Source organism: Oncorhynchus gorbuscha, linkage group LG16, assembly GCF_021184085.1.
Source record: "Oncorhynchus gorbuscha isolate QuinsamMale2020 ecotype Even-year linkage group LG16, OgorEven_v1.0, whole genome shotgun sequence".
NCBI classification, from domain to species: Eukaryota; Metazoa; Chordata; class Actinopteri; order Salmoniformes; family Salmonidae; genus Oncorhynchus; species Oncorhynchus gorbuscha.
In genome coordinates, this window is record NC_060188.1 from 89,401,430 (window position 1) to 89,423,828 (window position 22,399).

The 22,399-nt window shown below is 46.0% G+C and overlaps 1 protein-coding gene across 3 annotated transcripts; it reads right to left on the reverse strand.

Annotated features, from left to right (window-relative positions):
• Window positions 1–10,390: 10,390 nt before the first annotated feature.
• On the reverse strand, window positions 10,391–22,038 carry oacyl (O-acyltransferase like). 3 transcript variants are annotated; one of them, XR_006832680.1, is made up of 15 exons: window positions 21,855–22,038; window positions 20,627–20,760; window positions 20,386–20,464; window positions 20,138–20,273; window positions 17,957–18,219; window positions 17,512–17,682; window positions 15,070–15,172; window positions 14,639–14,740; window positions 14,288–14,453; window positions 13,678–13,757; window positions 13,481–13,591; window positions 12,370–12,493; window positions 11,900–12,086; window positions 11,212–11,299; window positions 10,391–10,957 (listed from the first exon to the last, which is right to left on the reverse strand). XR_006832680.1 is itself a non-coding variant. In XM_046307560.1 (15 exons), the coding sequence occupies exons 1-15, from the start codon at window positions 22,009–22,011 to the stop codon at window positions 10,853–10,855; spliced, it is 2,052 nt and encodes a 683-aa protein (XP_046163516.1). In that variant the 5' UTR covers window positions 22,012–22,038; the 3' UTR covers window positions 10,391–10,852. The 3 variants fall into 3 exon arrangements, 2 of the variants coding, with proteins under 2 accessions (XP_046163516.1, XP_046163515.1); XM_046307560.1 differs by having other exon boundaries at window positions 11,212–11,354; window positions 17,966–18,219; XM_046307559.1 differs by having other exon boundaries at window positions 11,212–11,354.
• Between the last annotated feature and the right edge of the window lie 361 nt (window positions 22,039–22,399).

A 22,399-nucleotide genomic window follows, 5' to 3' on the forward strand; every position in this document is an offset into this window, starting at 1 on the left:
CTAGAGGGACCCATTCTTCACTTTAACATGTCTTGGTCCTCAGTTGGAACTACAGTAGGTTAGGTCCTACTGTGTGCCACTGACGTTAACCTTTCAAAGAGTTCAATCATGAAATTGGATAGAGATAATTATATAGTAATTATACTTAAGAATCTGACCGCTTTAATCAGGTGAAATTAATCACAAGTGTGAAAATGATTAATTTGTGTCAGCAAGCGGTTGATTACAGTGACTTGGTTTCCATGAGACCCACGTAGCTGACTAGTCAAATCAAATCAAATTAATTTGTCACATGCACATGGTTAGCAGATGTTAATGCGAGTGTAGCGAAACGCTTGTGCTTCTAGTTCCGACAATGCAGTAATAACCAACCAGTAATCTAAACCGAATTCCAAAACTACTACCTTATACACACAAGTGTAAAGGGATAAAGAATATGTACATAAAGATATATGAATGAGTGATGGTACAGAACAGCATAGGCAAGATGCAGTAGATGGTATTGAGTATAGTATATACATATGAGATGAGTAATGTAGGGTATGTATTAAGTAGCATTGTTTAAAGTGGCTAGTGATATATTTTACATCAATTCCCATTATTAAAGTGGCTGGAGTTGAGTCAGTGTGTTGGCAGCAGCCACTCAATGTTAGTGGTGGCTGTTTAACAGTCTGATGGCCTTGAGATAGAAGCTGTTTTTCAGTCTCTCGGTCCCTGCTTTGACGCACCTGTACTGACCTCGCCTTCTGGATGATAGCGGGGTGAACAGGCAGTGGCTCGGTTGATTGTTGTCCTTGATGATCTTTATGGCCTTCCTGTGACATCGGGTGGTGTAGGTGTCCTGGAGGGCAGGTAGTTTGCCCCCGGTGAAAAGCCTCCACCGCTATCACCTGACCTGGCCCACTCCATCAGATGACCAATCAGTGCATCCACTGCCTTGGCCCATGTTGGTCCCTGTTGGCTCCTGTTGGCCCCACATGGGCCCATGTTTCCCATTGTTGGTCCCTGTTGGCCCCTGTTTCCTCCTGTTGGCCCCTGTTTCATCCTGTTGGCCACTGTTTCCTCCTGTTGGCCCCTGTTTCCTCCTGTTGGAATCCTGTATCCTCCTGTTTCTCCCTGTTGGTTCCTGTTTCTCCCTGTTGGCCCCTGTTTCCTCCTGTTGGCCCCTGTTTCCTCCTGTTGGCCCCTGTTTCCTCCTGTTGGCCCCTGTTTCTCCCTGTTGGTCCCTGTTTCTCCCTGTTGGTTCCTGTTTCTCCCTGTTGGTTCCTGTTTCTCCCTGTTGGTTCCTGTTTCTCCCTGTTGGTTCCTGTTTCTCCCTGTTGGTTCCTGTTTCTCCCTGTTGGTTCCTGTTTGTCCCTGTTGGTCCCTGTTGGTTCTTGTTTCTCCCTGTTGGTCCCTGTTTCTCCCTGTTGGTCCCTGTTTCTCCCTGTTGGTTCCTGTTTCTCCCTGTTGGTCCCTGTTGGTTCCTGTTTCTCCCTGTTGGTTCCTGTTTACTCCCTGTTGTTTCCTGTTTACTCCCTGTTGTTTCCTGTTTCTCCCTGTTGGTTCCTGTTTCTCCCTGTTGGTTCCTGTTTCTCCCTGTTGGTCCCTGTTTCTCCCTGTTGGTCCCTGTTGGTTCCTGTTTCTCCCTGTTGGTCTCTGTTTCTCCCTGTTGGTCCCTGTTGGTTCCTGTTTCTCCCTGTTGGTTCCTGTTTCTCCCTGTTGGTTCCTGTTTCTCCCTGTTGGTTCCTGTTTCTCCCTGTTGGTTCCTGTTTCTCCCTGTTGGTTCCTGTTTCTCCCTGTTGGTCCCTGTTGGTCCCTGTTGGTCCCTGTTGGTACCTGTTTTCTCCCTGTTGGTACCTGTTTCTCCCTGTTGGTTCCTGTTATTCCCTGTTGGTCTCTGTTTCTCCCTGTTGGTCTCTGTTTCTCACTGTTGGTCTCTGTTTCTCCCTGTTGGTCTCTGTTTCTCCCTGTTGGTCCCTGTTTCTCCCTGTTGGTCTCTGTTGGTTCCTGTTTCTCCCTGTTGGTTCCTGTTTCTCCCTGTTGGTCCCTGTTGGTTCCTGTTTCTCCCTGTTGGTTCCTGTTGGTTCCTGTTTCTCCCTGTTGGTTCCTGTTTCTCCCTGTTGGTCCCTGTTTACTCCCCGTTGGTTCCTGTTTCTCCCTGTTGGTTCCTGTTTCTCCCTGTTGGTTCCTGTTGGTTCCTGTTTCTCCCTGTTGGTTCCCGTTTCTCCCTGTTGGTTCCTGTTTACTCCCTGTTGGTTCCTGTTTACTCCCTGTTGGTTCCTGTTTGTCCCTGTTGGTCCCTGTTGGTTCTTGTTTCTCCCTGTTTCTCCCTGTTGGTTCCTGTTTCTCCCTGTTGGTTCCTGTTTCTCCCTGTTGGTCGCTGTTTCTCCCTGTTGGTTCCTGTTTCTCCCTGTTTGTCCCTGTTGGTCCCTGTTGATTCTTGTTTCTCCCTGTTTCTCCCTGTTGGTTCCTGTTTCTCCCTGTTGGTTCCTGTTTCTCCCTGTTGGTTCCTGTTTCTCCCTGTTGGTTCCTGTTTACTCCCTGTTGGTTCCTGTTTACTCCCTGTTGGTTCCTGTTTACTCCCTGTTGGTTCCTGTTTACTCCCTGTTGGTTCCTGTTTCTCCCTGTTGGTTCCTGTTTCTCCCTGTTGGTTCCTGTTTTTCCCTGTTGGTTCCTGTTTTTCCCTGTTGGTTCCTGTTTTTCCCTGTTGGTTCCTGTTTTTCCCTGTTGGTTCCTGTTTGTCCCTGTTGGTTCCTGTTTGTCCCTGTTGGTTCCTGTTTACTCCCTGTTGGTTCCTGTTTCTCCCTGTTGGTCCCTGTTTACTCCCTGTTGGTTCCTGTTTGTCCCTGTTTCTCCCTGTTGGTCCCTGTTGGTCCCTGTTGGTTCCTGTTTCTCCCTGTTGGTTCCTGTTTCTCCCCGTTGGTCCCTGTTGGTCTCTGTTTCTCCCGTTTCTCCCTGTTTCTCCCTGTTGGTTCTTGTTTCTCCCTGTTTCTCCCTGTTGGTTCCTGTTCTCCCTGTTGGTTCCTGTTTCTCCCTGATGGTTCCTGTTTCTCCCTGTTGGTTCCTGTTTCTCCCTGTTGGTTCCTGTTTCTCCCTGTTGGTCCCTGTTGGTTCCTGTTGGTCCCTGTTGGTTCCTGTTTCTCCCTGTTGGTTCCTGTTTCTCCCTGTTGGTCCCGGTTGGTTCCTGTTGGTTCCTGTTGGTCCCGGTTGGTTCCTGTTTCTCCCTGTTGGTTCCTGTTTACTCCCTGTTGGTTCCTGTTTCTCCCTGTTGGTTCCTGTTTCTCCCTGTTGGTTCCTGTTTCTCCCTGTTTCCTGTTTCTCCCTGTTGGTTCCTGTTTCTCCCTGTTGGTTCCTGTTTATCCCTGTTGGTCCCTGTTTCTCCCTGTTGGTCCCTGTTGGTTCCTATTTACTCCCTGTTGGTTTCTGTTTCTCCCTGTTGGTTCCTGTTTCTCCCTGTTGGTTCCTGTTTCTCCCTGTTGGCTCCTGTTTGTTCCTGTTTCTCCCTGTTGGTTCCTGTTTACTCCCTGATGGTTCCTGTTTCTCCCTGTTGCTCCCTGTTTCTCCCCGTTGGTCTCTGTTGGTTCCTGTTTCTCCCTGTTGGTCCCTGTTGGTTCCTGTTTCTCCCTGTTTGTTCCTGTTTACTCCCTGTTGTTTCCTGTTTACTCCCTGTTGTTTCCTGTTTCTCCCTGTTGGTTCCTGTTTCTCCCTGTTGGTCTCTGTTACTCCCTGTTGGTCTCTGTTTCTCCCTGTTGGTCCCTGTTTCTCCCTGTTGGTTCCTGTTTCTCCCTGTTGGTCCCTGTTGGTTCCTGTTTCTCCCTGTTGGTTCCTGTTTACTCCCTGTTGTTTCCTGTTTACTCCCTGTTGTTTCCTGTTTCTCCCTGTTGGTTCCTGTTTCTCCCTGTTGGTTCCTGTTTCTCCCTGTTGGTCTCTGTTACTCCCTGTTGGTCTCTGTTTCTCCCTGTTTGTTCCTGTTTACTCCCTGTTGTTTCCTGTTTACTCCCTGTTGTTTCCTGTTTTCCCTGTTGGTTCCTGTTTCTCCCTGTTGGTTCCTGTTTCTCCCTGTTGGTCTCTGTTACTCCCTGTTGGTCTCTGTTTCTCCCTGTTGGTCCCTGTTTCTCCCTGTTGGTTCCTGTTTCTCCCTGTTGGTCCCTGTTGGTTCCTGTTTCTCCCTGTTGGTTCCTGTTTACTCCCTGTTGTTTCCTGTTTACTCCCTGTTGTTTCCTGTTTCTCCCTGTTGGTTCCTGTTTCTCCCTGTTGGTTCCTGTTTCTCCCTGTTGGTCTCTGTTACTCCCTGTTGGTCTCTGTTTCTCCCTGTTGGTCCCTGTTGGTTCCTGTTTCTCCCTGTTGGTCTCTGTTTCTCCCTGTTGGTCCCTGTTGGTTCCTGTTTCTCCCTGTTGGTTCCTGTTTCTCCCTGTTGGTTCCTGTTTCTCCCTGTTGGTTCCTGTTTCTCCCTGTTGGTTCCTGTTTCTCCCTGTTGGTTCCTGTTTCTCCCTGTTGGTTCCTGTTTCTCCCTGTTGGTCCTGTTCTCCCTGTTGGTCCCTGTTGGTACCTGTTTTCTCCCTGTTGGTACCTGTTTCTCCCTGTTGGTTCCTGTTACTCCCTGTTGGTCTCTGTTTCTCCCTGTTGGTCTCTGTTTCTCCCTGTTGGTCTCTGTTTCTCCCTGTTGGTCTCTGTTTCTCCCTGTTGGTCCCTGTTTCTCCCTGTTGGTCTCTGTTGGTTCCTGTTTCTCCCTGTTGGTTCCTGTTTCTCCCTGTTGGTCCCTGTTGGTTCCTGTTTCTCCCTGTTGGTTCCTGTTGGTTCCTGTTTCTCCCTGTTGGTTCCTGTTTCTCCCTGTTGGTCCCTGTTGGTTCCTGTTTCTCCCTGTTGGTTCCTGTTTCTCCCTGTTGGTTCCTGTTGGTTCCTGTTTCTCCCTGTTGGTTCCCGTTTCTCCCTGTTGGTTCCTGTTTACTCCCTGTTGGTTCCTGTTTACTCCCTGTTGGTTCCTGTTTGTCCCTGTTGGTCCCTGTTGGTTCTTGTTTCTCCCTGTTTCTCCCTGTTGGTTCCTGTTTCTCCCTGTTGGTTCCTGTTTCTCCCTGTTGGTCGCTGTTTCTCCCTGTTGGTTCCTGTTTCTCCCTGTTTGTCCCTGTTGGTCCCTGTTGGTTCTTGTTTCTCCCTGTTTCTCCCTGTTGGTTCCTGTTTCTCCCTGTTGGTTCCTGTTTCTCCCTGTTGGTTCCTGTTTACTCCCTGTTGGTTCCTGTTTACTCCCTGTTGGTTCCTGTTTACTCCCTGTTGGTTCCTGTTTCTCCCTGTTGGTTCCTGTTTCTCCCTGTTGGTTCCTGTTTTTCCCTGTTGGTTCCTGTTTTTCCCTGTTGGTTCCTGTTTTTCCCTGTTGGTTCCTGTTTACTCCCTGTTGGTTCCTGTTTACTCCCTGTTGGTTCCTGTTTACTCCCTGTTGGTTCCTGTTTCTCCCTGTTGGTCCCTGTTTACTCCCTGTTGGTTCCTGTTTGTCCCTGTTGGTCCCTGTTGGTTCCTGTTTCTCCCTGTTGGTTCCTGTTTCTCCCTGTTGGTCCCTGTTGGTCTCTGTTTCTCCCGTTTCTCCCTGTTTCTCCCTGTTGGTTCCTGTTTCTCCCTGTTTCTCCCTGTTGGTTCCTGTTTCTCCCCGTTGGTCTCTGTTGGTTCCTGTTTCTCCCTGTCTCTCCCTGTTGGTCCCTGTTGGTTCCTGTTTCTCCCTGTTGGTTCCTGTTTCTCCCTGTTGGTTCCTGTTTCTCCCTGTTGGTTCCTGTTTATTCCCTGATGGTTCCTGTTTCTCCCTGTTGCTCCCTGTTTCTCCCTGTTGGTCTCTGTTGGTTCCTGTTTACTCCCTGTTGGTCCCTGTTGGTCCCTGTTTGTTCCTGTTGGTTCCTGTTTCTCCCTGTTGGTTCCCGTTTCTCCCTGTTGGTTCCTGTTTACTCCCTATTGGTTCCTGTTTACTCCCTGTTGGTTCCTGTTTGTCCCTGTTGGTCCCTGTTGGTTCTTGTTTCTCCCTGTTTCTCCCTGTTGGTTCCTGTTTCTCCCTGTTGGTTCCTGTTTCTCCCTGTTGGTCGCTGTTTCTCCCTGTTGGTCGCTGTTTCTCCCTGTTGGTTCCTGTTTCTCCCTGTTGGTTCCTGTTTGTCCCTGTTGGTCCCTGTTTGTCCCTGTTGGTCCCTGTTTCTCCCTGTTGGTTCCTGTTTGTCCCTGTTGGTTCCTGTTTGTCCCTGTTGGTTCCTGTTTTCTCCCTGTTGGTTCCTGTTTACTCCCTGTTGGTCCCTGTTTACTCCCTGTTGGTTCCTGTTTGTCCCTGTTGGTCCCTGTTGGTTCTTGTTTCTCCCTGTTTCTCCCTGTTGGTTCCTGTTTCTCCCTGTTGGTTCCTGTTTCTCCCTGTTGGTTCCTGTTTCTCCCTGTTGGTTCCTGTTTACTCCCTGTTGGTTCCTGTTTACTCCCTGTTGGTTCCTGTTTACTTCCTGTTGGTTCCTGTTTCTCCCTGTTGGTTCCTGTTTCTCCCTGTTGGTTCCTGTTTCTCCCTGTTGGTTCCTGTTTTTCCCTGTTGGTTCCTGTTTTTCCCTGTTGGTTCCTGTTTTTCCCTGTTGGTTCCTGTTTGTCCCTGTTGGTTCCTGTTTACTCCCTGTTGGTTCCTGTTTCTCCCTGTTGGTCCCTGTTTACTCCCTGTTGGTTCCTGTTTGTCCCTGTTTCTCCCTGTTGGTCCCTGTTGGTCCCTGTTGGTTCCTGTTTCTCCCTGTTGGTTCCTGTTTCTCCCTGTTGGTTCCTGTTTCTCCCTGTTGGTCCCTGTTGGTCTCTGTTTCTCCCTGTTGGTTCCTGTTTCTCCCTGTTTCTCCCTGTTGGTTCCTGTTTCTCCCTGTTGGTTCCTGTTTCTCCCTGTTGGTTCCTGTTTCTCCCCGTTTCTCCCTGTTTCTCTCTGTTGGTTCCTGTTTCTCTCTGTTGGTTCCTGTTTCTCCCTGTTGGTTCCTGTTTCTCCCTGTTGGTTCCTGTTTCTCCCTGTTGGTTCCTGTTTCTTCCTGTTTCTCCCTGTTGGTCCCTGTTGGTTCCTGTTGGTCCCTGTTGGTTCCTGTTTCTCCCTGTTGGTTCCTGTTTCTCCCTGTTGGTCCCGGTTGGTTCCTGTTTCTCCCTGTTGGTTCCTGTTTCTCCCTGTTGGTCCCTGTTGGTCTCTGTTTCTCCCGTTTCTCCCTGTTTCTCCCTGTTGGTTCCTGTTTCTCCCTGTTTCTCCCTGTTGGTTCCTGTTTCTCCCCGTTGGTCTCTGTTGGTTCCTGTTTCTCCCTGTCTCTCCCTGTTGGTCCCTGTTGGTTCCTGTTTCTCCCTGTTGGTTCCTGTTTCTCCCTGTTGGTTCCTGTTTCTCCCTGTTGGTTCCTGTTTATTCCCTGATGGTTCCTGTTTCTCCCTGTTGCTCCCTGTTTCTCCCTGTTGGTCTCTGTTGGTTCCTGTTTACTCCCTGTTGGTCCCTGTTGGTCCCTGTTGGTTCCTGTTGGTTCCTGTTTCTCCCTGTTGGTTCCCCTTTCTCCCTGTTGGTTCCTGTTTACTCCCTATTGGTTCCTGTTTACTCCCTGTTGGTTCCTGTTTGTCCCTGTTGGTCCCTGTTGGTTCTTGTTTCTCCCTGTTTCTCCCTGTTGGTTCCTGTTTCTCCCTGTTGGTTCCTGTTTCTCCCTGTTGGTCGCTGTTTCTCCCTGTTGGTTCCTGTTTCTCCCTGTTGGTTCCTGTTTGTCCCTGTTGGTCCCTGTTTGTCCCTGTTGGTCCCTGTTTGTCCCTGTTGGTTCCTGTTTGTCCCTGTTGGTTCCTGTTTGTCCCTGTTGGTTCCTGTTTTCTCCCTGTTGGTTCCTGTTTACTCCCTGTTGGTCCCTGTTTACTCCCTGTTGGTTCCTGTTTGTCCCTGTTGGTCCCTGTTGGTTCTTGTTTCTCCCTGTTTCTCCCTGTTGGTTCCTGTTTCTCCCTGTTGGTTCCTGTTTCTCCCTGTTGGTTCCTGTTTACTCCCTGTTGGTTCCTGTTTACTCCCTGTTGGTTCCTGTTTACTCCCTGTTGGTTCCTGTTTACTCCCTGTTGGTTCCTGTTTACTCCCTGTTGGTTCCTGTTTACTTCCTGTTGGTTCCTGTTTCTCCCTGTTGGTTCCTGTTTCTCCCTGTTGGTTCCTGTTTCTCCCTGTTGGTTCCTGTTTTTCCCTGTTGGTTCCTGTTTTTCCCTGTTGGTTCCTGTTTGTCCCTGTGTGTTCCTGTTTCTCCCTGTTGGTCCCTGTTTCTCCCTGTTGGTCCCTGTTTACTCCCTGTTGGTTCCTGTTTGTCCCTGTTTCTCCCTGTTGGTCCCTGTTGGTCCCTGTTGGTTCCTGTTTCTCCCTGTTGGTTCCTGTTTCTCCCTGTTGGTTCCTGTTTCTCCCTGTTGGTCCCTGTTGGTCTCTGTTTCTCCCTGTTGGTTCCTGTTTCTCCCTGTTTCTCCCTGTTGGTTCCTGTTTCTCCCTGTTGGTTCCTGTTTCTCCCTGTTGGTTCCTGTTTCTCCCCGTTTCTCCCTGTTTCTCTCTGTTGGTTCCTGTTTCTCTCTGTTGGTTCCTGTTTCTCCCTGTTGGTTCCTGTTTCTCCCTGTTGGTTCCTGTTTCTCCCTGTTGGTTCCTGTTTCTCCCTGTTGGTCCCTGTTGGTTCCTGTTGGTCCCTGTTGGTTCCTGTTTCTCCCTGTTGGTTCCTGTTTCTCCCTGTTGGTCCCGGTTGGTTCCTGTTTCTCCCGGTTGGTTCCTGTTTCTCCCTGTTGGTTCCTGTTTACTCCCTGTTGGTTCCTGTTTCTCCCTGTTGGTTCCTGTTTCTCCCTGTTGGTTCCTGTTTCTCCCTGTTTCCTGTTTCTCCCTGTTGGTTCCTGTTTCTCCCTGTTGGTTCCTGTTTCTCCCTGTTGGTTCCTGTTTCTCCCTGTTGGTCCCTGTTGGTTCCTATTTACTCCCTGTTGGTTTCTGTTTCTCCCTGTTGGTTCCTGTTTCTCTGTTGGCCCTGTTGGTTCCTGTTTACTCCCTGATGGTTCCTGTTTCTCCCTGTTGCTCCCTGTTTCTCCCCGTTGGTCTCTGTTGGTTCCTGTTTCTCCCTGTCTCTCCCTGTTGGTTCCTGTTTCTCCCTGTTGGTTCCTGTTTCTCCCTGTTGGTTCCTGTTTCTCCCTGTTGGTTCCTGTTTATTCCCTGATGGTTCCTGTTTCTCCCTGTTGCTCCCTGTTTCTCCCTGTTGGTCTCTGTTGGTTCCTGTTTACTCCCTGTTGGTCCCTGTTGGTCCCTGTTGGTTCCTGTTTCTCCCTGTTGGTTCCTGTTTCTCCCTGTTGGTCCCTGTTGGTCCCTGTTGGTTCCTGTTGGTTCCTGTTTACTCCCTGTTGGTTCCTGTTTCTCCCTGTTGGTTCCTGTTTCTCCCTGTTGGTTCCTGTTTTTCCCTGTTGGTTCCTGTTTTTCCCTGTTGGTTCCTGTTTTTCCCTGTTGGTTCCTGTTTTTCCCTGTTGGTTCCTGTTTGTCCCTGTTGGTTCCTGTTGATTCCTGTTTCTCCCTGTTGGTTCCTGTTTCTCCCTGTTGGTTCCTGTTTACTCCCTGTTGGTTCCTGTTGGTCCCTGTTTCTCCCTGTTGGTCCCTGTTTACTCCCTGTTGGTTCCTGTTTACTCCCTGTTGGTTCCTGTTTTTCCCTGTTTCTCCCTGTTTGTCCCTGTTTCTCCCTGTTGGTTCCTGTTTACTCCCTGTTGGTTCCTGTTTACTCCCTGTTGGTTCCTGTTTTTCCCTGTTGGTTCCTGTTTGTCCCTGTTTCTCCCTGTTGGTTCCTGTTTCTCCCTGTTGGTCCCTGTTGGTTCCTGTTTCTCCCTGTTTGTTCCTGTTGGCCCCTGTGGCTTTAGGATCATATTGGTTTATTTAGTGATGGATTCAGGATCAGGAGGCTCCAGTTTCAAAACCAAGGGAATATATTTACTATTTGATTGCATTGATACCTAACTAGATGGGTGTGTTTTGAACGATTGGCAGTGACATGTTTGGGTTACTGGGCTAAGGCTAAGCTAGATGTTGTGGTCATGCAGTGATAAAGACCATGGTGTACGAGAGACCCACAAACACTTGCCTAATAACCCACTGCTGTGACATATGTGACCCCTCACCTGGATTCAGTCTTTGTAGCAACATTTGAAATTTTGTTTTTTACATTGGATAAAAGTAGAGACTGGTTTATCAGCTAAATTTATCATACACAGCATTTGAGGAACAATGGAAAAGTAATTCTGCTTTGAAAGTTGATCAAGTTGTAAACTCACTTTTGAGGAAATGGCCTTTGTCTGTTTATGTATCTAGTGAAGAGCTCTTCTTATACTGCTTGGCTTCACAAGTAACATTGTACCTCAATACTACAGTCAGCGTTAAACATTCTAACCACAGAAAGTTTTACATTCTAACATACCACTCTGTTCAGACTTTATGTTTGAGTTTTTATACATGGCAAATTATACAATCATTTACACCGCACATCTTCCATCTTACAATGAATACAGTCATCTTTATAAATCAGCCCATACATCATTCCTTTCATTTATGGCCATACTGCTCACAGCTATCCAATCCTTTCAGATCTACAGGAGTGTTGTAGAGGAGGAGGGTCTAGGGGGTCCTGTCGTAGGGGTCATGTCGTAGGGAGGAGGGTCTAGTGGTCATGTCGTAGAGGAGGAGGGTCTAATGGTCATGTCGTACAGAGGAGGGTCTAGTGGTTATGTCGTGGGAGGAGGGGTCATGTCGTAGGGAGGAGGGTCTAGGTGTCATGTCGTAGAGGAGGAGGGTCTAGAGGTCATGTCGTAGAGGAGGAGGGTCTAGGGGTCATGTCGTACAGAGGAGGGTCTAGGGGTCATGTCCCAGAGGAGGAGGGTCGAGGGGGTCGTGTCCTTAAGTCTTACTGCCCCTGAGGAAGAGGTAGGGCTTCTCCACCAACACGGTCAGCACATAGCCAATCACCACCGTCAGAATCATGTGACCCAGGAACAGATAGAACTGAGGAGGAAGAAAACAAAGGAAAACAACACCATGTGATCATCTCCAGAAGAGCAGGAAAATGCATCTCCTTCAAGCATAATGTTCTATTATGATCTACAGTAGTAGGCCTGTCCTAGATCTGTTTGTGCGTTCTTGCTAACTCAAGTCACTGCCATACCAGAAATGTTTGGCATGATAACAACCATGGAAGAAGTTGGCAACGCAGCAGACACTTATCTGGGTCTAGGTTAACTACTGTGTGAAATACTTACAAAGTTCATGTCTGTGTAGTGTATAGGAGTCTCCTGTTTGCCGTTGTATAGTATAATAAGAACAGGATGGATCAGGTAGCAGGCAAAGCTGATGTTGGACAGAGGAACCCACAGATTTAGTGACAGGAGGTTATCAACAAATCCTGGAGAGAGAGAGAGGGACAGAATATACAGCATGTGAGAGAGACACTGGGTAGTTACTGGAGACTGGGTAGTTACTGGAGACTGGGGAGTTACTGGAGACTGGGGAGTTACTGGAGACTGGGGAGTTACTGGAGACTGGGGAGTTACTGGAGACTGGGGAGTTACTGGAGACTGGGGAGTTACTGGAGACTGGGGAGTTACTGGAGACTGGGGAGTTACTGGAGACTGGAGACTGGGGAGTTACTGGAGACTGGGGAGTTACTGGAGACTGGGGAGTTACTGGAGACTGGGGAGTTACTGGAGACTGGGGAGTTACTGGAGATAGGGTTGTTTTTTTAAGGGCAGGAATGTTACCTGACCACATGAGGAAAAACTCTGATCCTTTGCTAAAGGATGTAACTAAGACTCTTACATAGAAAACGACTAGGGATCATCATTTTTACTGGTCAGATCAAATGGTCAGCAAAGACTCCTGGCCCTAGATCTGTTCACAATAGTATGTCTGGGACTTGTGGTAGGTGGGTTGTCAGTGCTCAGGTCTCACCTCCATATCCCTCCTCACAGGCCAGTATGATCCAGGCCACGGCCAGGGCCCAGAGGGAGCGATGGATCCCCTGGTAGAGGGCGTGAGGCGCGGACGGCTGGGGTGGGACATCCCGGAGGACATAGGCCAATCCTACCAATATCGCCATGACTGACAGGCAGCAGAACCAACCTACTGCAGCCTGCCACTGAGTTGTTACACAGGAGAGGAGAGGAGAGGAGAGGAGAGGAGAGGAGAGGAGAGGAGAGGAGAGGAGAGGAGAGGGAGAGGAGGAGAGGAGAGGAGAGGAGAGATGTTATTGAAACGAAACAGGGCTGTAGTGTTAAAAATAACACAGGTAGGTAAACGTTAATGCAAAAAACAACACATATATAGCATTAAAAGGTGGGGAAACCCTGTTCACAACATTTTAAAGGTAGGTAACTGAGTGTTAAGCAGTTAAAGATTATTCAGTTAATTCAAATTATTACCTGATGTTTTAAAAGGTGGCCTTTCTTAGTTGTCATGCTTATCCCTGCCAGGATCCCGATCAGGTAGGGCCCGTATCTGGTGTAGGGTTTATTGTAGTAATACTGGAAGTAGTTTTCATATTTTCTGGACCATATACAACATAAACGATAATGGCAGTGTTGGAACAGAATACATATTATACTGGACATTGTGGGTGTTGATCTGGTTTGAGTTGATATAATATGACATTTTCTTACAAATAATGTTTTAATGATTTATGTAGGTCTTGTAATGGGTCAATGAAAGCTTCATTATGCTTTTATAATGATTAATTATTGTTAAAGTGTTATCACTTGATCTTACAGTGTGGTATTCTGGGTAATTTACAGTGTGGTAGTCTGGGTAACTTACAGTGTGGTAGTCTGGGTAATTTACAGTGTGGTAGTCTGGGTAACTTACAGTGTGGTAGTCTGGGTAACTTACAGTGTGGTAGTCTGGGTAATTTACAGTGTGGTAGTCTGGGTAACTTACAATGTGGTATTCTGGGTCATTTACAATGTGGTAGGCTGGGTAATTTACAGTGTGGTATTCTGGGTAATTTACAGTGTGGTAGGCAGGGTAATATACAGTGTGGTATTCTGGGTAACTTACAGTGTGGTATTCTGGGTAACTTACAGTGTGGTATTCTGGGTAATTTACAGTGTGGTATTCTGGGTAATTTACAGTGTGGTATTCTGGGTAACTTACAGTGTGGTAGTCTGGGTAACTTACAGTGTGGTAGTCTGTGTAACTTACAGTGTGGTAGTCTGGGTAATATACAGTGTGGTAGTCTGGGTAACTTACAGTGTGGTAGTCTGGGTAATTTACAGTGTGGTAGTCTGGGTAATTTACAGTGTGGTAGTCTGGGTAACTTACAGTGTGGTAGTCTGGGTAACTTACAGTGTGGTAGTCTGGGTAACTTACAGTGTGGTAGTCTGGGTAACTTACAGTGTGGTAGTCTGGGTAACTTACAGTGTGGTAGTCTGGGTAATTTACAGTGTGGTATTCTGGGTAATTTACAGTGTGGTATTCTGGGTAATTTACAGTGTGGTAGTCTGGGTAATTTACAGTGTGGTATTCTGGGTAATTTACAGTGTGGTAGGCTGGTGAACTGGGAGGTGCAGTAGGGCAGTGAGAACAGCGCTAGTCAGACTGGACAGAAACAGCAGAGCTGAAGCCACACCAACCAGAACTCCTTTGTTCCTGAAAGACAACAGAGAGAAGAACATTTATTGAGAAAGAAATAGAATGATCATTAGAATAGCCATTTTGCATTGTGAATGACTTACAGCCTATAGAGGTAGATGAGCAGGGGGGTTGTTGCATAGAACTGGAAATCCAGGGACAGATACCAGGTCCATGGAGCACACTGTAGAGACAGATGACCTCTGCATTATCTCAGTCATAACCAACAGTCATAGATAATGACAGATGACCTCTGCATTATCTCAGTCATAACCAACAGTCATAGATAATGACAGATGACCTCTGCATTATCTCAGTCATAAACAACAGTCATAGATAATGACAGATGACCTCTGCATTATCTCAGTCATAACCAACAGTCATAGATAATGACAGATGACCTCTGCATTATCTCAGTCATAACCAACAGTCATAGATAATGACAGATGACCTCTGCATTATCTCAGTCATAACCAACAGTCATAGATAATGACAGTAGAGTAGTAAGCTAGGGTTAGGGTTAAGGTTAGGTTAGAGTAGTGTTTAGGGTCAGGGTCAGGGGTCATTCTCACTATGTCAAATGGTGGTGAAGAGGTTGTTGACCAGTAGTAAGCTAGGGTTAGGGTTAAGGTTAGGTTAGGGGTTAGAGTAGTGGTTAGGTTAGGGGTTAGGTTTAGTGTAGTGGTTAGGGTCAGGGGTCGGGGTCATTCTCACTATGTCAGTGATGGTGAAGAGGTTGTTGACCAGTAGCAGGTTGGACCACCAGTACTTTTTACAGTTGATGATCTCATCTTCGGCGATGAACCAGAATGCACCTCTCTGGACCACGGAGAAGAGGCCGATAGCGAGACACACGATGAAGAGGTGCAGCGGCTGGACTCTGGGAGGGAGGGCAGGACAATAACAAATCAACAACGATCAGCAAAGAAGAGCACAAAACATACAGCAGATTGGTGTTGTGGTTCTTTAAACAGAATGTAATGATTTCAGTGATCCAGGTCACCCTTACACATAGCATTCAGGGTCTCTCCTGGTTAAATAAAAGTTGAGGACTGATGGAGATACCTTTTAAACCTCTTGAAGAGGAAGTTGGCGACCAGACCTGGACTCAGTTTGTCCTCCGCTCTCTGAATGGACCCCAGCAGGGACCTTGCACTCAAAAGACCTCTGGGACACGGACCAGACAGGTGCAGATCAGTGATTACTTCAAGGAAGATGAGGAAGGAAGGATGCATATATGCTGTACATTCTTAGAAAAAAAGGGTTCTTCATCTTTCCCCATAGGAGAATCCTTTTTGGTTCCAGGTAGAACCATTTTGGTTTCCATGTAGAACCCTCTTTAGAAAGGGTTCTACATGGAACACAAAAGGGTTCTACCTGCAACCAAAAAGTGTTCTTCAAAATGTTCTCCTATGGGGACAGCCGAAGAACACTTTAAGGTTCTAGATAGAACAAAAATGTGCTAAGGGTGGAGTTGAGCTGGGCTGTGTTCTCACCCTAGGAGCAGAAAGGTATCCACAGCCAGATAAACAGGGCCACTGAAGCCAAACACATGCAGAGGGTTTTTCTCCACTGTCGCTTTCCATCTCTTTTCATTATCTGTAATCAGTTCATTGCACATCTGTAAACAGCTGATATTAATATCCAATTCATTCATCAAGTATTGTAGATAGGATAGTAATACCGTAAAAAATGATATCTATCAAACAAGCATTTCGCTACACTCGCATTAACATCTGCTAACCATGTGTATGTGACAAATACAATTTGATTTGATTTGAAAAACAATAATCAAACACTGAGTCTGAAATAGCCGCCTGTCCCTTTTAAAAGCTGGGCATCGGCACATATTTCAGTGAATAAACGGCTGTTTCAAATAAACGGAGGATCTAAATAAATGGTTTATGAGGTTACCATGGACACTACTCTGATATTCCCCGCAAAAGGCGACTCCGGGTGTCCAGCAAGATGATCAGGGTGAAAGCAAATTAGATCGTGAGTGACAGTGGGGCCTCTGACTTCGCTGCTAGTGCAGGCTGGCTTGACAAATTCCTAGAGCGCGATGGCTTTTCCTCAAGCACAATGGCTTTTCCTTAAGCACAATGAGTTTTCCTTAAGCACAATGGGTTTTCCTTAAGCACAATGGCTTTTCCTTAAGCACAATGGCTTTTCCTTAAGCACAATGGCTTTTCCTTAAGCACAATGGGTTTTCCTTAAGCACAATGGGTTTTCCTTAAGCATAATGGGTTTTCCTTAAGCACAATGGGTTTTCCTTAAGCACAATGGCTTTTCCTTAAGCACAATGGCTTTTCCTTAAGCACAATGGCTTTTCCTTAAGCACAATGGCTTTTCCTTAAGCACAATGGCTTTTCCTTACGCACAATGGCTTTTCCTTAAGCACAATGGCTTTTCCTTAAGCACAATGGCTTTTCCTTAAGCACAATGGGTTTTCCTTAAACACAATGGCTTTTCCTTAAGCACAATGGGTTTTCCTTAAGCACAATGGCTTTTCGTTAAGCACAATGGCTTTTCCTTAAGCACAATGGCTTAAGCACAATGGGTTTTCCTTAAGCACAATGGGTTTTCCTTAAGCACAATGGGTTTTCCTTAAACACAATGGCTTTTCCTTAAGCACAATGGGTTTTCCTTAAGCACAATGGCTTTTCGTTAAGCACAATGGCTTTTCCTTAAGCACAATGGCTTAAGCACAATGGGTTTTCCTTAAGCACAATGGGTTTTCCTTAAGCACAATGGCTTTTCCTTAAGCACAATGGCTTTTCCTTAAGCACAATGGGTTTTCCTTAAGCACAATGGGTTTTCCTTAAGCACAATGGGTTTTCCTTAAGCACAATGGCTTTTCCTTAAGCACAATGGCTTAAGCACAATGGGTTTTCCTTAAGCACAATGGGTTTTCCTTAAGCACAATGGCTTTTCCTTAAGCACAATGGCTTTTCCTTAAGCACAATGGCTTTTCCTTAAGCACAATGGCTTTTCCTTAAGCACAATGGCTTTTCCTTAAGCACAATGGCTTTTCCTTAAGCACGATGGCTTTTCCTTAAGCACGATGGCTTTTCCTTAAGCACGATGGCTATTCCTTAAGCACGATGGCTTTTCCTTAAGCACGATGGCTTTTCCTTAAGCACGATGGCTTTTCCTTAAGCACGATGGCTTTTCCTTAAGCACGATGGCTTTTCCTTAAGCACAATGGCTTTTCCTTAAGCACAATGGCTTTTCCTTAAGCACAATGGCTTTTCCTTAAGCACGATGGCTTTTCCTTAAGCACGATGGCTTTTCCTTAAGCACGATGGCTTTTCCTTAAGCGCGATGGCTTTTCCTTAAGCGCGATGGCTTTTCCTTAAGCGCGATGGCTTTTCCTTAAGCGCGATGGCTTTTCCTTAAGCGCGATGGCTTTTCCTTAAGCACGATGGCTTTTCCTTAAGTCACGATGGCACGATGGCTTTTCCTTAAGCACGATGGCTTTTCCTTAAGCACGATGGCTTTTCCTTAAGCACAATGGCTTTTCCTTAAGCACAATGGCTTTTCCTTAAGCACAATGGGTTTTCCTTAAGCACAATGGCTTTTCCTTAAGCACAATGGGTTTTCCTTAAGCACAATGGCTTTTCCTTAAGCACAATGGGTTTTCCTTAAGCACAATGGGTTCAAATTGAAGCATGTCTCTAATAAGCGGCAGTTGTGTTCATTGATTGAAGCAAATAAAAGTCTGGGCTGTTAAGGTAGACAGCAGTGTAATGAACCTTGCCTAGGTAAGCCTGTTACCATCCATCCCAAAGGGGCTAACCCTTATTGGAACAGTGGTTGGCAGGTCTGCCTACAAGCTGGGAGACGTGGGTTTGAGATCTGCAAGGGGTGTTTTACACTGTGGCCATTCGCAAGAATTCGCTACAGTACAGAGAATGATAATTTCCTCTGAGACATACCTAGGTTGTTCCAGGCGCTGAGCTGGACAGTGTGTCCACAGATTATCCATAGAAGGCTAAAGATGCGGATTCCATTCAGGGAGGAGTAGCCTCCACCTGGGCTAGCTGTAGAGAGGACCTCCTGGCTGCAGGCCTGGAAGGAGAAGGCCTGGAGCCACGAGTACATACAACCTGTCGGCAGGCAGCAGGAGTGGGTTAGTTAGTTAGTTAGTTAGTTAGGAATGATGCACCAAATCAACCCAGTGTACAGTTTTTTTTGTTGATGTATGCAATGACACTTTTTCACCTGAAATAAAACATATTTTTTTCTGAGATCAAAGTTCAGGAAACTATAAAGAGCTCCAGTAATGAATACATGTGAATAATATATCCTAGACAAAGCATCAGTAGTCCAGTGTGTTTGTAGATTTGCGGTGCAGACTATTCTAAAACATGTTGTACTTGCTCTTCTTACTGCCCCCCTCCTTCACTTCCTCCTCCTCTACTTCCTCCTCTGTGTAGTGCTCCATCTGACTGTCCAGTTGTCCAGAGCAGCTGTTGTTACTGGACGTGCCATTAGACAGCAGCGTCCCATAGAGGTTTGGGTCCCTGGTTTTCAGAGAAGAAGACTCCACTCCAGGGCCGACCTCTCTGTTTCTCTGCCATCTCACTATGGCCACGAACAGGGTTGCAGTCAAGGGGACGGCCACCAACGCACAACACACAAACCTGACGGACGGATGGGGACACAGTCAGACATCCCAAATCACTTTCTTGGACTTTGGATTGAGTTTTTTTTTTTTTTACTATCTGGGGATGTTAGTTAGATCCTCAGAATTAAATCATTTTTGTAAGTATTCCATCTACACAGATTCAATATGGTTGGGGTCAGAGTTATGACATACAGGCAGGTGACAACAGTGTCATAACTACACATGAGGATCCAAAGGCTCAGATCAGCTTGGCATGGTTGACAAATAACCAGGCCCCCTCTCTCCCACAGAAGAGGGGAGGGGGGATGTGCCGCTTTTTTGACACCTCACATTTTAAGCAGCAGAACTCTCTCTGTACCCAGAAAAGTGGAGAAAAGTAATCTATTTTGTGATGTCATATTTTTTTTAATACATATGGTATAACGAAAATACTGTAACTTGAAATGTATACACTTTGTATTTGTCAGGTTTTCATCTTAAATGTTGTGGTGGTGAGCCATGAACAATTATGAAAATATTTTTGTTAAGATAGGAATGCAGTTTTTGTTTTCTAACGAGATCATAGTTTTGATGATACTTTGCACCAGTAAGTAGCCTAGCCACCAAGGGAGCTCAGAGATCGTGTCAGGATGATGGAATTTCCCTTTTACCAGAGTGCATAAAGGCTTGGAAGAGAAATTAACATCAGACCAGAAAGACGTGAGACCGCGGTCCACACGTTTGAAATGGTTAGAAATTAACCTCAACACGAGATTAAGAAGATCAACTCACAGGACACTGCCGGTCTGCAGCTGTGCATGTAAAGTGGTTAAATTCTGACTATTAACATGAGCTAAGAACAAGTTCTGAACAAAGACACCACCGATGACCGGACAACTAAAATTAAGGACATTGAGACCTCTGGTGGACAATCAGAGCCTTATAAGTGAGCTGAGTGAATACAGAGACAAGTAACCCCTTTCAAGAAAGGTTGGTTTCACCAGAGCAAGATGACAAACGACGGCATTCACACATAAATACATTAATGATTTCTTATTCCAAACGGGCGGTGGCTCAAGGTATTAGGATGACTTTGAGGGTAGTCTCTCTCTCTCTCTCTCTCTCTCTCTCTCTCTCTCTCTCTCTCTCTCTCTCTCTCTCTCTCTCTCTCTCTCTCTCTCTCTCTCTCTCTCTCTCTCTCTCTCTCTCTCTCTCTCTCTCTCTCTCTCTCTCTCTCTCTCTCTCTCTCTCTCTCTCTCTCTCTCTCTCTCTCTCTCTCTCTCTCTCTCTCTCTCTCTCTCTCTCTCTCTCTCTCTCTCTCTCTCTCTCTCTCTCTCTCTCTCTCTCTCTCTCTCTCTCTCTCTCTCTCCCTATGTTTTAACAAGCCGTCATATCTTGTCAGTCCACTAGGGACCTTTGTCTCATGTAAGTGTGTATGTTTATTCTGTATTATTATTTAGTTAGCTAGTAAATAAATAGTTAAACCAATTTGTGTGGTACGGCTGGGGTTTTTGCAGATCCAAGAAGTTTGCGATCGTTCAGATTATGAGACTGAGGTAATGATTAATAAATGACTGTTATCAATATGTAATTTATAGATTTTCTGGAGTTTAATGAGAGATGGTAACTCGTCAAACAACTTATTCCGTGGTGCCCCAAATCCTAATGAGTTCATTGTTACATTATTAATTTAATTGGGTAACAATTAAACATAGTTAGTGGATTGAATAAATAACAGTCATCAGATTAATGAAAGTAAAGTCACAACAACAGACAGGTCTGGAGCACCAGTATGAGTTAGACACAGGGCTCAGTGGCATGGTTAGGTGTCAGTGGTTAGGATGAACTGTACTCACAGGCAGGTGACAGCAGACAGGTCTGGAGCACCCGTATGAGTTAGACACAGAGCTCAGTGGCATGTTTAGGTGTCAGTGGTTAGGGTGAACTGTACTCACAGGCAGGTGACAGCAGACAGGTCTGGAGCACCAGTATGAGTTAGACACTGGGTCATGAACAGGCCCTGAGTGGACTGGGCCAGTAGGGTGGACGGTACTGGAGGGATCAGGGAGGTCCTGGCCTGCTGGAAGGTCTCTGGGGACAGTGCCAGTCATAATAACAACATAATTCATGCTTATAACTGTTTATAAATGCTTTATGGATAATTATAAATGTTATTCATGCTATTGCAGACAAAGCTACTGACCGTAAACAACTAGTGTCTGAACCTCTTCTTCCACACAGGAATCAGGAACACATATTCCAACAAAGTACTGGATTGGGTCCTGTGTCAGAACAACATTATAGTACCGTAATTCATTCATCTGAATGTACATACTGTAGTTAGAATCAAATAGAATACAATAACATATGATATCATTAAATACTACAGTAGAGAGTTGTAGCAGTGTGACTATATATATAAAAAGAAGGGTTTATTTCCTCACTTGTTTGAGGAAGACCTGGCAGTACTGTCCAGTAAAGGAGGGACCCTGGACAGACAGACACTCCTGGAGAGACCCAGGCCTGTTCACGTTGCCCCCCACCACATCACTACCCATCTTCCCAAAGGCATCATACACTAGATGGACACAAAACATACACATAATCAATGAGTGATTGCTACGCTAAGCTATGAGATATCTTTTGAAATGTTTTGAAAATGGTGTTTTAAAAGTAATGCAGTCATGTCTCTGACAATACATGTTGTTTTAAAACTAATGCAGTCATGTCTCTGACAATACATGTTGTTATAGAAATAAATAACTATTAATTTAATGAACATTAAAAAAAGGTTTGCCCCAAAAATATTTGTTGTAAGTAACGAGACCCTGAGAATTACAGAGAAATCTGAGAAGGATCGTATTAAGCCCCCTGATAAACTTCAGACAAGTGAAAACATAGCAAATAGTCAGTCCTATCTTTCTTCAATTACATTTTATTTTAAATGTAACTTTTATTTAAGTCAGTTAAGAACAAATTGTTATTTACAATGACGGCCTACCAGGAAATAGTGGGTTAACTGCCTTGTTCAGGGGAAGAACAACAGATTTTTACCTTGTCAGCTCAGAATTTAATCCAGCAACCTCTCGGTTACTGGCCCAGGTGCTCTAACCACTAGGCTACCTGCCGCCTCTTCACTCTAACCACTAGGCTACCTGCCGCCTCTTCACTCTAACCACTAGGCTACCTGCCGCCTCTTCACTCTAACCACTAGGCTACCTGCCGCCTCTTCACTCTAACCACTAGGCTACCTGCCGCCTCTTCACTCTAACCACTAGGCTACCTCTTCACTCTAACCACTAGGCTACCTGCCGCCTCTTCACTCTAACCACTAGGCTACCTGCCGCCTCTTCACTCTAACCACTAGGCTACCTGCCGCCTCTTCACTCTAACCACTAGGCTACCTGCCGCCTCTTCACTCTAACCACTAGGCTACCTGCCGCCTCCTCACTCTAACCACTAGGCTACCTGCCTCCTCCACACTCTAACCACTAGGCTACCTGCCGCCTCTACACTCTAACCACTAGGCTACCTGCCGCCTCTTCACTCTAACCAATAGGCTACCTGCCGCCTCTACACTCTAACCACTAGGCTACCTGCCGCCCCACATGTCAACAATAAGAATTTAATTTAAACATATATATATATTTTAAATAGAGGTCAAGTACTCACTTAAAGCAGCATATTCACTGGGCAGGTCCTTGTTTAGCTCTGAGAGAAAAGTCTTGGTGTCCTGCGTGCATTTCTCAGAGACATTCATGGAATATACTGCTAAAGAACACAACGTTAAGCAGTGGACCAAACAACAAGCCCTCCACAGTAGCACCATCTTGGGGAGGATAGCATCCTTCCATTTCGTGACTAGGACCTTTAAATAATGTTAAGAGTCACATGGTCACAGTGGAAGTGATGATGACTTCCTGTTAGGTAATCTGTAGCTTGACCAATCAGTGTGGTAATTGGTGGCTTCACACATGGATGTGAGTGACCAGTCCCCTGGCACTCTAAACCAGCTGTCAATGGCTTGTGATCCAACAGGTACATGTAATGGTTCTTTCATCACAAGTATCATTCATTCAAACGTTCATTCATGAAGCAATAACGATCTTCTCTCATAATATTGATTGATTAGTGAGGCCATACAGGCTTGAATTCAAATGTTACGGTGTCACTAAGTTGTCAGTCTAATCCAATCTAATTGAAATTCAAATCCCATG

Excerpts from the sequence above, each read along its gene's own strand:
- oacyl (XM_046307559.1), bottom strand. The coding sequence starts at position 22,011 with ATGGTGCTACTGTGGAGGGCTTGTTGTTTGGTCCACTGCTTAACGTTG. Across the intron at positions 17,683-17,956 it reads GGAGGGGGGCAGTAAGAAGA|GTTGTATGTACTCGTGGCTC; the intron begins GCAAGTACAACA and ends GCCTGCCGACAG. Across the intron at positions 11,355-11,899 it reads CTGTGAGGAGGGATATGGAG|GATTTGTTGATAACCTCCTG; the intron begins GTGAGACCTGAG and ends CTCTCTCTCCAG.